This window comes from Lepidochelys kempii, chromosome 20 (genome assembly GCF_965140285.1).
Source record: "Lepidochelys kempii isolate rLepKem1 chromosome 20, rLepKem1.hap1, whole genome shotgun sequence".
NCBI lineage: Eukaryota > Metazoa > Chordata > Testudines > Cheloniidae > Lepidochelys > Lepidochelys kempii.
The window spans coordinates 3,270,920-3,284,099 of NC_136399.1; the positions used below are offsets into that span (position 1 = coordinate 3,270,920).

Here is a 13,180-nt window from a genome sequence, read left to right on the forward strand (position 1 = left end):
CCGTATGCTCTGGGTCCTTTTCAGATCCTGTCGGCATCGCTGTCATGATGCTAGCGTGCGTGCGGATCGTTACAGGAGGGCTGTTTCTAACAAAAACCGATGAAAGGCTTTTCATTGAAAAACTGTCTTTGTCAAAAACTGGTTTTGAATGGACAAACCTTTTTGACTCAATTATCCAGGTTTTCAATCTGAAATCCCAGACACTCCAAAACTGTCCCCCTCCTATTTTTGGCAACCTTAATTTTGTGGGTTCAAAATGAAAACATTTCGGTTTTCGGTTTCAAACTGTAAATTTCTGAGGGTTTTTTTTTTCTAAAAATGGGGAACCTGCTCCATTTGGGAGTTTTCAGTTTTTCAGTTAAAATTTGTTGCTGCATTTTGGGGCCAGAAATTAATATTTTTCGTTTATATTTGCGGGAGGGGGAGGGAACTATTTCTGGGACAAATCAGGGTCTTATTCAAATGAATAATAAGAACACGAACGTTCTAGTTTGTTGAATACAAATCATTCGGGGTCGCTTTCGCAGCTGGTGGCATGTGCCGCGCCGAATGCAGTCACGACGCTGGTTTGCGGTTGCTGTAACAAAGCGCTTGTCCTAGTCAGCAATCGGAGCCGGGATAATCTTTGTGTGAGTCTGAACCGCGTCCTACCACAGCGAGGGGTGGGTCCCAGGCTGGGGCACTTGGGTGCTACCGTAATGCACCTAATAAATAATGCCCAGCGCCCGGCGCAATAGACCCAGCCGAGGCTGCGGCCCCATTGGGCTAAATGCTGTACATAGCGCACTGTAATAGCCAGTCCCTGCCCCAAGCTAGCCAGCCAAAGGGAAGCTGCTGATTCCCGTGTGATGGCTTGGAAGCTGAGGCCTGGAGAGGCTAAGTGTCTTGTCCAGGGTCACCCTGGCAGCGTCAGGAATTGAAGCCAGACGTCTCCTGCGTCCCACGCTGCTGCTTTAACGCTAGCCCCACCTTCCCTGTCTAACTAGCGTGCCCCATGCAATCTCTTCTGGGTGCCAGTGAAATCCCTATTGTGTTACCCAGCCACTTCCCTGGCAGGGCATCGTTTATCTCTAGGACAAACTGCTCCTTGGGCTCTGGGCGTGAGAGCCCGCACAGCGAGTGGCTCTGAAAGCCAGCTCCTTGACTCAGCACCCTTTGAGTCTGCAGATAACCCCCCAGCTGTGCATCAGGGGCTAAGTGAGGGACACGTCACCAGCAGCCAGGTGTCTGGAGTCCAGCTCCCAGATGGAGAAGCCTAGCAGGGAATTCCCTTCCTGGCCATCCCTCCTATGCAAAACTCTTCGTGCGGCTAATAAATCAGTTTCAATGTGCATCTGTCCAGGGCAGAGTTGGACCTCTGGGTCATTAGGGGGAACGCTGACCCCACGGCACTTTTCGTAAGGCCAGAGGGTTTGCTCAGCCAGGATGCGGTAGCTTTCCTCTCCCTGTGCACTGTTATAAGCAGTGCCAGACTGGGTCAGAACCGAGACCCATCCGGTCCTGTATTCTGTGTCCAACGGAAGCCAGCACCACATGCTTCCATGGGAAGGTGCAAGAAACTCTGCTGTTATGGGATAACCTGCCACTGGGGGAAATTTCGACCTGAATTCCCAGTCACTAAGGGTTGACTGCTGCCCCCTGGTCTTGTTGATCCCGGGCTGGCCTGGCTCCTGCGTTCCAACCCCCAGGGGACTGCAGATGCACTTTGCCATACGGCTCTCCTCGTATTGGCCCATCCACGCAATCGTGGGAAGCAACCGATGGCTCCTTGCGAAACTCCCCTGGGTGTCTGCTGCAGGCAGGGCCAGCGACTGGGATCGCGACACGGGGATGTGCGGAGAAATCTTGATGTCGTCGTCGGAGAAAGTCCGGTGGTGGTGGAGGCCGAAGGGGCTTTGCTGGCCACCTGGAAGTGGGGCGGAGTGGGTGGGGTGCAGGGTGGGCAGTGACGGTTTTACCTTCGCAAACCTGCATTTCCCTTGCAGGCCAGGGGAGGGATGGCTGGATCGTGTGTCCCGCGGACAGGGTTAGCGGCGCAGCTCTTGGTCTCTCTGGGTGCACCCCATCTGGGGCCAGGTCTTGTGCCGTTACCCCTCCTGGGGTGGAATTCCCCAGTTCTCTCGCTTTTCGGGTATATCCAGGGGTGACTGCAGCCACGCAGAGGTACACCAGCTAGCTCTGATCTCACTTGCAATAACAGTGGAGCTGGGGCTAGCCAGTCGAGTGCAAACCCAGGGCTGAGTCTTGTGGAGAGAAATTTGGGGCCCTGGTACATCATGTTCGTGGGGGCCCCGTCCTCTCCTATTTCACCCAGGTTACAGATGTTCTGGGAGCCCTGGTATAATTGTCCCTCTCATCAGCTCTGTTGTACAGCCCGGGCTGCTGCGGATTCACTGCTCTGATTATACGAGCTAGTTGGATCAAAGTTACCTCGGGTTTGTTACCTCTGTCTGCAGTGTAGACAAGCCTCCGGACCGGGTCCAAGGCTCCGCATGGGGTACTGAGGAAAGTGTTGGAATTGCAAGTTACCACTTCAAAAGTGAGGGTGGTTCCCTGTTCCTTTTTGCAGGCTAGGGGGCTCTGAGTCAGTCTGGAAAGAGCCAGCTTTAAGCAAGTTGGGCTGAGTTGCAACTCGCTACCTTGGCAGCAGCCTGTTTTCTCTCTCTCTGTTTATGGCTCCTTGTAGTCATCGTTCTGAATTCTCAGAAATCGAGTAGCATAACGTAAGAACATGAGAACGGCCGTCCTGGGTCAGACCAAAGGTCCATCTAGCCCAGTATCCTGTCTTGTAACAGTAGCCACTGCCAGGTGCCCCAGAGGGAATGAACAGAACAGGGAATCATCAAGTGATCCATCCCGTCGCCCATTCCCAGCTGCTGGCAAACAGAGGCTAGGGACACCATCCCTGCCCATCCTGGCAAATAGCCATTGATGGACCTATCCTCCATTAACTTATCTAGTTCTTTTTTGAACCCTGTTATAGTCTTGGCCTTCATAACATCCTCTGGCAAGGAGTTCCACAGACTGATTGTGTGTTGTGTGAAAAAATACTTCCTTGTGTTTGTTTTAAACCTGCTGCCTGTTAATTTCATTTGGTGAATGCTTGTTTGGGTGTTATGAGAAGGAGTAAATAACACTTCCTTATTTACTTTCTCCATGCCAGTCATCATTTTATAGCCCTCTACCATCTTCCCCTTAGTCGTCTCTTTTCCAACCTGAAAAGTCCCACTCTTATTAGTCGCTCCTCATATGGAAGCCGTTCCATACCCCTAATCGTTTGTAACTTTGCAGCAGAAGCCAAAATCACCTGACCCAATCAATTCGGGAGAGGGGGGAATACTCATTGTCCCCCCCACACACTGGGGATGGGCAGGGGAATTGGACAATCAAAAGACAGACCCCCAAACCCCACAATACAGTATTTATATTAAAAAGTCTCCTGATTTGTGAGGGTCTGATGCATGATTTTGATCTCACGAGGTTGGCAGCCCTGCATGCACGAGCTAGCTTTGATCAAGCTAGCTCAGATAACAATAGGAATGAAGCCACAGCAGCAAGGGAAGTAACCTGGGCTAGCCGCTCGGGTACGTACCCCCAGGCTCCAGGTGGGTTTGTATTCGGCACAGCTGGCCCATGCTACTGCGGCTACAGTTGTGGTTTTAGTGCGCTAACTTGTTGACATGAGCTGGGAATCGCAGCCCTAGCTCCAGGTGTGGACACAGCCTGTGCCCCTGTCTGGGTTCCCTCAAACAAGGACTCGTACCCCGCCTCTCTTGAGAGTCTGTTCCTTTCTACACCTACCTTAGATCTTCTGCTCTCCTGGGATCCCTGGTCTTTTTCTGTCCCGGCACCATCTTTTAGCAACTCTCAAGTGTTCACTGAGAAGTGGCTTAGCTTGATCTAGTCTTTTTCTCCTGCCTTTCTTTTTTTTTTTTTTTGCTGACAGGCCCCTATTCACCAAACCGCAAATGTAAATACAGTAACAGCCCAATGACTGCAGTAGAATCCAACAGTTCCAACGCATGCGTATGCATTTGTATTTCCTTTATGCCATCGGGGAGGGGAAGGGAAGGGACCGGTGGCTTGGGGCGTTGGTTAGCGTGAACATGCATCTCCTTATTGCAATTGTGGGGGTGGGGCTGGTTTGAACATAAGAATGGCCAGACTGGGTCAGACCAAAGGTCCATTCAGCCCAGTATCCTGTCTACCTACAGACAGTGGCCAATGCCAGGTGCCCAAGAGGGAGTGAACCGAAGAGGTAATGATCAAGTGATCTCTTTCCTTACCCATCCTGGCTAATAGCCATTAATGGACTTAACCGCCATGAATTTATCCAGTTCTCTTTTAAACCCTGTTATAGTCCTAGCCTTCGCAACCTCCTCAGGCAAGGAGTTCCACAGGTTGACTGTGCACTGAGTGAAGAAGAACTTCCTTTTATTTGTTTTAAATCTGCTGCCCATTAATTTCATTTGGTGGCCCCTAGTTCTTATATTATGGGAACAAGTAAATCACTTTTCCTTATTCCTTTTCTCCACACCACTCATGATTTTATAGACCTCTATCAATGCATATCTCGTACAGCTCTGTGTGTGTGTGCTTTGCAAATACAAGCATCTCTCACTTGCAAGGGTGTGCATATTATTGCAATGGTCAAGAACTCGTTTGCATGCATGTGTCTCTCCTTCTTGCGATGTGTGGGGAAGCTGACTAGCATACACAGGAATCTCCTTCTTGAAATGAAAGGATACGAGTTCAATGACGGGGTAGCTGCTATGCATAGATCTGCTTGCAGAGCGGGGGCCTATTGCAGTAAAGGGCAACTGGTTTGCATGCAAGTGCTCCCTTCTCTTGCAATGGAAGGCTGCTATTGCAATGAGGGGGTGGGTGACTCTCAGGCATATGCACCCAGTGCTCAATTTGTAATGAGAGGGGTACCGGGGGTCAAGCAATTAAGTTCTGGGGTTGAAGTCGTTTTTTTGCACTTGCATCACTGACATGGCAAGCTGAGATGTGCCGGGGCTATGAACTGCCAAGCCTAGAGGCGCCAGGGGCTCAGGCTCTGGAAGCTCTGGCCCAAATTTAACCAGGGCCTGCACCCTGCTTTTGCAGTGGGGGGAGCTGCTCTGGCAGTGAGCGGGTTCCAGATTCCTGCACAGGGGCTTTCCTGGTGCATGGCTCCCTGGCAGCGGACTGCCTCTGAGGAGTCTCCCCAGGCTCTCTGGCAACGGAGGGGGTCCACTACAATGAGGGGCTGGGTGGCTGGTGTCCCCCCCTGCTTTTTTTTTGGGGGGGGGGCTGCTCTTGCAACGCTGGTTTGCATGCAGGTGCACCCTTCTCTAGCAAAGGAACCGGGGCTATTTCAATGGATGGGGGGGGAGCTGCAGGGGAATGGCCCCTCCCGGTGCATGCAATGGGGTGGGGGCTGGTTTGCATGCACCTGCACACCCCCCCCCGCAGGCAGGCGGCTCAGCTCGGCCGGCGCCCCTCCCCCCTAGGCCCAGGCTGGAGGCAGGGCTTTGCAAAAGCGCGCCCCCCCCCGCTTCCAGCAGGGAGCCAGGGGGCAACGGGAGGCGCATGCGCGGGAGCCGGGTGCCGCGTAGCCCCCCCCCTCCCCGGGAGCCCATGACGTCAGGCGGGCAGAGGCGGCGCGAGCTCCATCAGGCGGCAGCAGCAGAAAGAGCAGCGTGTCCCCCGTCGCTGCCCCCGCCAGCCGGGAGGGGCCGGAGCCGCCGCCGCCTCTCTCTGGAGCCGGAGGGGACCCCCCCGTGCCCCCCCCGCCCCAAAAGCCGCGGGGGGTCGCTGCCCTTGCCCTGCCTCGCGCTCAGCCCATTGCACGGGGGGGGCTGCCGCTGGGTCCTGCTGCAAATGCAAACCCCTCTCCTTGCAAAGCAGGGCTGAGACCCCCCCCCCCGTCCTTTCCCCAGCCTTGCTCCTGCTGCTGCTGCTGGCCGCTCTCCCCTCCCGGGCTGGGGGAGGAGGCGGGGAAGGAGGAGGGGGGGGCGGCTCTTTCCTCCTTCCCCTATTTGTGTTGGATGGTGGTGGAAGGGCTGAGCACTCCCCCCCCCGTGGAGGAAGGGGAGACGGAGCGCAGGAGAGGAGGTGAAGCGGCTGCGAGCCCGCCCGGCCGTGTCTAGCGAGAGCCCGGCTCTCCCAGGCTCGCCCAGCCATGCTGGCCCGCAGGGCAGAGGTGCTGGCGGCGACCCTGCTGATCTCGTTGGGATTTTTGCACACGCTGGCCGGGATCGGGCCCATCTCTGCCCTTGACGGTGAGTTGAAGTCTCTCCCTCTTTGCACCCTTTAACACCCCCCCCCAAATCTCTTTCATGCTTCTGCCTTTCTTCCATCCTAGGGATGTTTGGAGCGTCCAGGGGAAGCCGTTTGGACTAGTCTGAGCGGTGGCCCCGCTTGCCACCGGCTCTCCCCACTCAGCCCCTCTCTGGTGCCCCGCATTTCTTTGGGGGTGTTTCTTGGGGCACAGGCTGAAGCTGAAGGGGGTGTGGTTGGGCTTGGGGATTTTGCTATATTGTTTTGCAGTTTGCATGATCCCCCCCCCACCTTTGAAACAAAGCCCTACACTTCTGGTCCATTCCTGGATCCCCCCCTTGTGGGTGGGGGAGAAAGAGGGGTCTTACGTGTGTGCATTCTGCAGACTGTCTGCGATTTCCATCTGGCACAACAATATTGAGCCCCCCCCCCCCCTTCTCTCTGTCTCTTGCTTTTACCGCCTGTGGGGTTCTGTACCTTCAACTTGTTTATGGACTTTTTTTTTTAAATTCTAAACTCAGGGTAAACTCCTGCCAGGACTCCATGGCATATGTCAGTCTCTTCAATCGGAGGATACCCCCTTGAGTGGACACCTTGCTTTGCAAATGCTGCCCCCCTCGCTCTGTATTTTGTAGGGACTTTCCCTTCAATTAGGGAAAAAATGCACTCCTGCAACAACTTATGCCCGGAGAAAACATGACGATGCTTCAAAATGTGCATGAACGGCGGGCGGTAGCTGCTTTTTACAAAAAATATGGAGGGCAAAGGGATGTGTGGAAAAACTCCTGGTTGCGCTGGTATTTGGATCCTTGGTGATCTGTGGCTTGCGCTGTTCTTTCATAGAAATGGTTGCTGTGTGTTTCCTACACAACTGCTTTGGCTGTTTCCTTTCTGGTTTCCATAAATCCAGGCGGCGGTGCGGACTGACTTCAGTGAGCTCTTGCGTGTCTGATCTCTTCTGGATTGCAGTCTCGCTTGATCCAATGGTATCTGCATCATTGGCCTTCTGGTTCTATCCCAAGTCTGGTTTCTTTGCAGGTGGTGGAAAATGTAACTCATTCCTTTTGGCCCTGAGCAGCTGCTCTAGGGAGGTGAGGATACAGGGTAGAATCCACAACTAGATGCAATTAAAAAAAAAGGGGGGGGATATCAATATTTAATTGGTTCTCCTAAAGATGCATTTAAAAGCTCTGTTGCTCTGGGCTAAATCTGATGGATCTCGGTGTGGATCATCAGAGAGCAACTGAATTGTGCAGGAATCTTCATTGCACACGGCATCTGCAAAATCAATGCTATGTTTTTCCTCCCCTCCTCCAAGCGACAGAGACTGCAGTGCACTGCTGAAGCGTGACATGGCATATACCAGAGGCAGCAAGGTAGAGGTTAACGGTGCTGGTCTCTGAAAAAAGCAGGAGTTTCTTGGCGAGAGGGGGGATAATGCAAGAACCCTCTGAAAAAACCAGCCGCGGCCCTAGCAGGGCGAAGGGGTCGGTTTCTTTGCTCGGCTGACATGGAAGTTGGGCATGGCGAAGCGTAGAATTGAGGAAGCGTGTGCCTGTCATATTTAACTTGAGTGGCAGAAGAAAAAAATCTGAGATCTCCAGGGAACTGTGTCCTCCCTCCCCACCTTGAGTCTTGTCTCCTGGAAAATCACTGCCAGGAAAGAATTTTAAATCCCCACCTTTTTTCTTTTAAATCGCTAATATTTTTTGCCTGGAATCAAAGTTCTAATAGAAAAGCGGGAGGCTTGCAAATAAGCATGGCTGGAAGGAATAAATAAGCCAAACCTGTCAGTTTGCTCCATAAAATGGATTGGTTCCTTCCATGTTGCATGAGTCATGACTTCAGGTCTTGCAGGCTCAGATTCTGAAGTGTCAAAAATTCCGTTTTTGTGGCCTGTGATTGTCCTGGCAAGGACAGGGTAAGGATCCTGGGGAGAGAAAGTATTTCCTGAGCGGATCGTCCGTCCTTACCTTCTCGTCTAGACAACTGGCTTGTTTTGTTTTAAGCAGGGCAGTCTCATTTTTTTGCTGTATCCCATCTGCACGCTGGGAACGTTAGCAAGTGGCCCTTGGAAAGGGTGGTAGAATTGGCCAAACGCAGAGCTAACAGCAGAGAGAAGCTGCCCAGAGCCTCTGACTTTAATGCATTTGATTTAATTTTGCCTCTTTTTTTTTTTTTTTTTTCTTGAAAAACGCACTTCTCTGCTAACTGTGCAATGTTCTTCTAGTGCAGCCCTCTCCCAAAATCATAGTGCCCGTTGCCATTGTGGAAGGGAAAGACCAAGAGCTGTTTTGAGGGTTGAGGTGTTGTGTTTTTCTGCTGTCCGCTCCCCCAGGGAATGGGGCAATTTATAATTGTTTTACACATGGACAGAGGAAGATTTATCACCCCAGACTTTACAGGAGGGCACTCAGGCCCAGAGAGAGGCAGTGGCTTGCCCAGGGGGTTAGTAACTGAGCTGGGGATCAAACCCGCAGTTCCCTGGCTGCGAACCCCAAATCTGCCTTCTGAATGATTAGAATTCAGCCTGACTGGATGGTGTGAAAATAAATGCCAGAGCTCCAAATCCAGTATTTTCCACTCGGCAGGCCCAGTGAAGTGAACGGGATTGTGCTGTGTGGGAACCAGCACAGAACTGGGCCCTCAATGAATACTGGGGCTGGCTGTGTTTTCAGTGCAAGGATCCTCTCTCAGCGTGACTGAAACTGACTGACATAGCTACAGGGGAGGAGTGAGAGCCATGTGTCTGTTTCCCTGGGGAGCCAAGCCCTTAGTTACTGCTGGCATGAACATTGCATGAAACTGGGGGTTTATTACGCATTCTGCGCTGATAAGGATTTGGCATTGGGTGCTTGAGCTTGCAACCAAAGGCCATGCCTCAGTACGGCAGAGGAGGGGACGTGCGGCTGGTGGGGTGTGGGCAAAGGGAATATGAAGAGAAAGAATTGTGGCCCTTCTACTAACTAGCTCTTACCTGCTGCTTTTCTCCCATGAATCTCAAAGTACCTTAGAAAAGAGGTCGATATCCTTATCCCCATTTTACAGGTGGGGAAACTGAGGCACGATGAGGTAAAGGGGCGAACAGTGGAAGGTGAGCCAGACCTGGTTCTCCAGAGTCCCAGGTCACTGTCTCCCTTGTAGTCACACTGCCTGCCTCTGTAATCCGAGGGCTGCATGTAGTGTGGGTCGCTTTGGGAAGCACTCTGGCCTCACCTAACCACGTCTCCCCTGTGAAAGGATGAGCTAGCCCCAGGGATCCTGACCTGTGCAGAACTGCCCTGGACTTCAGTGCAGGGCTTTGCACCAAAAGGAGTGAATGGGCCCAATGCATTTATCTCCCTGGGCAGAAATGTATGGCGGAACGGCCGCAAGCTGGTTGCATGGGATGAGGGCTCAGCGGTGGGAAAACGGGAGCTGGGCGGTTTAGGAGGAAAGGCTTTTGCAAGCTCCAGAGCATAACGGAGCCCTCTGCCGGGTCTGGAGCTCTTGGGACACCCTGCTCTTGTGCAGTGCACGGCAGTGCCTTCAGGGGGCCGGTGGGGAGTAGAACCCGGGAGTCCTGCTGCTCGGGCCTGCGGCTGCGCTAACCACTAGACCCCATTCCCCTCTTGGAGCCGGGGATGGAATCCAGGCATAACGACTCCCAGTTCTCTTGCTTTAACTACTAACCCACATCCCCTTTTCCAGAGCTGTGAATTGAACCCAGGAGTCCTGATTGCCACAGGCCCCTACCCTAACCACTAGGTCCCACTCTCAGAGCCAAGGATAGAACCCAGGAGCCCTGCCTCCCAGTCCCCCCTTTAGACCCAGCCCCCCTCCCAGAGCTGTGGATGGAACCCAGGAGTCCTGACTCCTGTGTTTTACACAGTGGGCCTGCCTTTTTTTTTTTTTTTTTGCCAAGAGTTGGTCTGGGAAACGGTTCTGTTTGGCGGCTGACACCCTGTCTTGGACTCTTGCTCTAGGGCACGTTAGGGGGACAAAGTCCAGTTGATGTGCTGAGGGAATGGCTTTTTCGAGCCTCTAGTCTGTGTCTGTCATTGGAATCCTTCCTGGCCCCCTGTCCTGAGAAGCCCGGCTTGGTTTGCCTAGGTCGCCAGGCTGAAATCTCGGCCCTTTGTGGAACCGTTTGGTAGAGATCGGAAATAGCTGTGGTCAAAAAGGCTGGTGTCGCTGCTCCTGATGCTTTGGTGGTCTGGTGCATCTCATCAGTTCCATCTGGGGGCTAGTCTACACTCTCCGAGTCGTCTAAAAAGCCACCTCCGCGAGGGGCGCGGTTCCCCGCACTGGGGCACTGTCTACCTACAGCTCTGAAACGTGCTGCACTCGGGGGAGGGGGGTGTTTTTTCACACCCCGAGCGAGACCGTTGCAGCGCTGTGAATTGCCAGTGTGGACAAGCCCTGGGTGGTGCATGCATGCTCCACTGGGGCTGTGTATTTACCAGGACGTGTTTTTGCATGCCAGGCCATAATTGACGCTCTGAGAGCCACCCCAGGTTCAGCGGAGGTAAAGCACCAGGATCTGGAACAGTTGTGGGGGGGAGAGTTCAGAGCTATTCTGTGGGTTACGGCAGCCAGCTGAGGCGAGGCCCCGTTGTGCCCATCCAGCACCGAGCGCGGTGAGGGGGGTCTCTGTCCTGAAGTGCTGGCAGTCTGAGCTGGGGGAGAAAGGAAGGAATTCTAAACCCTGTTCACAGAGCAGGAACTGAGGCATAAGGAGATTTAAGGTCCAGATTTTTTTCCAAAGCGACGAGTGCTTTTGGGATGCTGCAATTTTGGGGCCAACCCCAGCTTGAGACTCCTGAATGGGGTCTGATTTCCCGGGGGGCAGGTGCCTGGCACTCTCTGAAAACCAGGGGGCAGGACAGGACTCGGTTGAAGTGCCCAGAATATCTCCTACTGCGTAGCTGGAGGATTTGCCCCTGGCAGCTGAAAGCACAAACCCAGCTAGCCTCTGGCCCCAGCAGACTGGCCAGTGGCTTAATAAGTCATCCCCTCTGCACTTGTTGTGTCGTTAACCCCTGGGTGGGGTTCAGATGCATTCTGTTTATTCCAAGCCACTGATTTCCCATGGGCTCTGACTCACAAGCGCTCGGGGCGGGGGTGTGTGTGTTTGGCTCGGGTGCCGCGGAGCTGCGTTCTTTCCAGCAGGTGTTGCAGTTGCCTGCGGATGCAATACGCCACCCCGTGCCCCCTTGGATTTTTGGGCAGGTTGGAGGTGTGCTCATGGGGACAGAGGTCAATCCCCCTGGAAATTCCAGGAGGGACCTGTTTTCAAAGGCAGTTCTCCCTCCTGCTCTGGGCAAGTTGGCAGCACGGTGCGTCTTCCCATCAAGTACCCCAATGGGATGTGGACGTGAGCTGCTCCCCGCCAAACTCTGGGGTCTCAAGTCATCTTCTGTAGGAGGAAATTCCATCGGCTCCTTCCTTCCGTTCCTCCTCCGTCCTCTCTCATTTCTCCTCCCCTCTCCAGGTAGCTTTGAGGCCAGGATCAGGGCCCCCTTTTACTAGCCCTGTATGCATGGAAGAGAGCCATGGAGCTTGCAGTCGGACCCTGACCCTGCAAAGTGCCTACTGTGACGTGTGCGCGTAGCTCCCTCCCTGTTCGTGCGCCCACGGAAGGGCCAAGCATCAGCCTTTGCAAGTCTGTCTCCGTTGGGGTTTTGTCCTGCCGCCCGTCACCGTTGTATCTGGGCCCCTTCCTTGTAAGATCAGTAGCGAAGTCCCTAGTGAATGAGTGGAGTCCTGTTTTTTCTTGCCACCTGTTCCCCCCACCCCCTCTTTCCATTTCTGGCTCTTTCTCTCCCCTCTTTTTATGCCTTTTCTGGATTCTGCGGAGTTCACAAGCTAGGAAGCAAAAGGAAACTCCTGCCCTGGCTGCTCTTTCCGAAGAGTGATGAAAAAGACGGCCAGCTCAGTCTGTTTCCTTGTGCATCAGATCCCTTGGCACCTGGAACCTCCTTTGCTGAGGGCAATCGGCTCACTTCTGTAACCTTAACTGGGTTCCTCTTTTCAGCCAGCTAGAGCTGTTCTGTGGCTGGTCCTGGCTGGGTGCCGCTTCCTTCGGGATTTTCACCTGGTTGCAGCTGGTGGCTGGGTGCTTAGATGCATTCGTCAGCCAGCAGCGGGAGTGTTCAGGAGGAGGATGTCTTGATTTAGCAGAGAGAGGTCACCCACCTCTATCCTGCAGGAGGGCGGGCTGGTGTTGGTTCTGTTCCCAGCTCTGCCGCTTCCCTGCTGTGGGACCTCAGGCAACTTCCTTACCCTTTCGTGCCTCAGTTCCCCCCGCTTCCCCCCCCAGCCCTTGAGCTCTTTGGGTGAGGGGTTGCCCCTTACTCTGTGTCTGCGTAGCACCTGGGGTGATGGGGTTCTGATCTCGGTTGGTGCTAGCGGAATACACGTGACTGCGCCGGGAAGGCTGGTTTCAAAGGGCTTGTTCCTCTGGAGTGGCAGCTTTTCAAAATGAAATGGCTGAGTCCTGGCTTCCCGGAGCCGAGCGCATCGAGGAAAACTCCTTCCCTGCCCTGGCGCTGAGCCTCTGCCATGCCACCCTTCACCCTCCCATGCCCACTGGCCAGCCCGTCTCTTGCTGCGGAGGGATAAAGAGGGAAGTGTTTATTGCCTGCCCTGTCTTTGTTTCAACACCCGCTGAACTCCTTGGGCTTTTTGTCGGGCTAAGAGGGAACCTGCAGCCAAGTGGTGTAGAATCTGGCTTTGGGGACAGAGCTGGAGGGTAGGGATGGCCCAGTGGTTAGCTCCTTGGCTTAGGAAGTGGGTGACCCGGGTTCAGTTCCCTGTTCCACTTATCAACTGCCCGTGTGACCTTGAGCGATTGGCTCAGTTCTGTCCCCGTCCGCTGGAAGGGGGGACAATGTTTTGATAACTGTGCGTTGTGATCTACTGATGAAAGTGCTAT

At 53.8% G+C, this 13,180-nt stretch overlaps 1 protein-coding gene across 2 annotated transcripts in view; it reads left to right on the forward strand.

Annotated features, from left to right (window-relative positions):
- The first annotated feature begins 5,631 nt into the window (after window positions 1–5,631).
- The window catches only part of LRP1 (LDL receptor related protein 1), a 187,191-nt gene continuing 179,642 nt past the window's right edge, over window positions 5,632–13,180 (forward strand). For both annotated transcript variants that reach the window (XM_073318798.2, XM_073318799.2), the window contains exon 1: window positions 5,632–6,266. In XM_073318798.2, coding sequence (XP_073174899.1) covers window positions 6,167–6,266 — 100 coding nt within the window. In that variant the 5' untranslated portion in view covers window positions 5,632–6,166. The remainder of the gene's footprint in view (window positions 6,267–13,180) is intronic.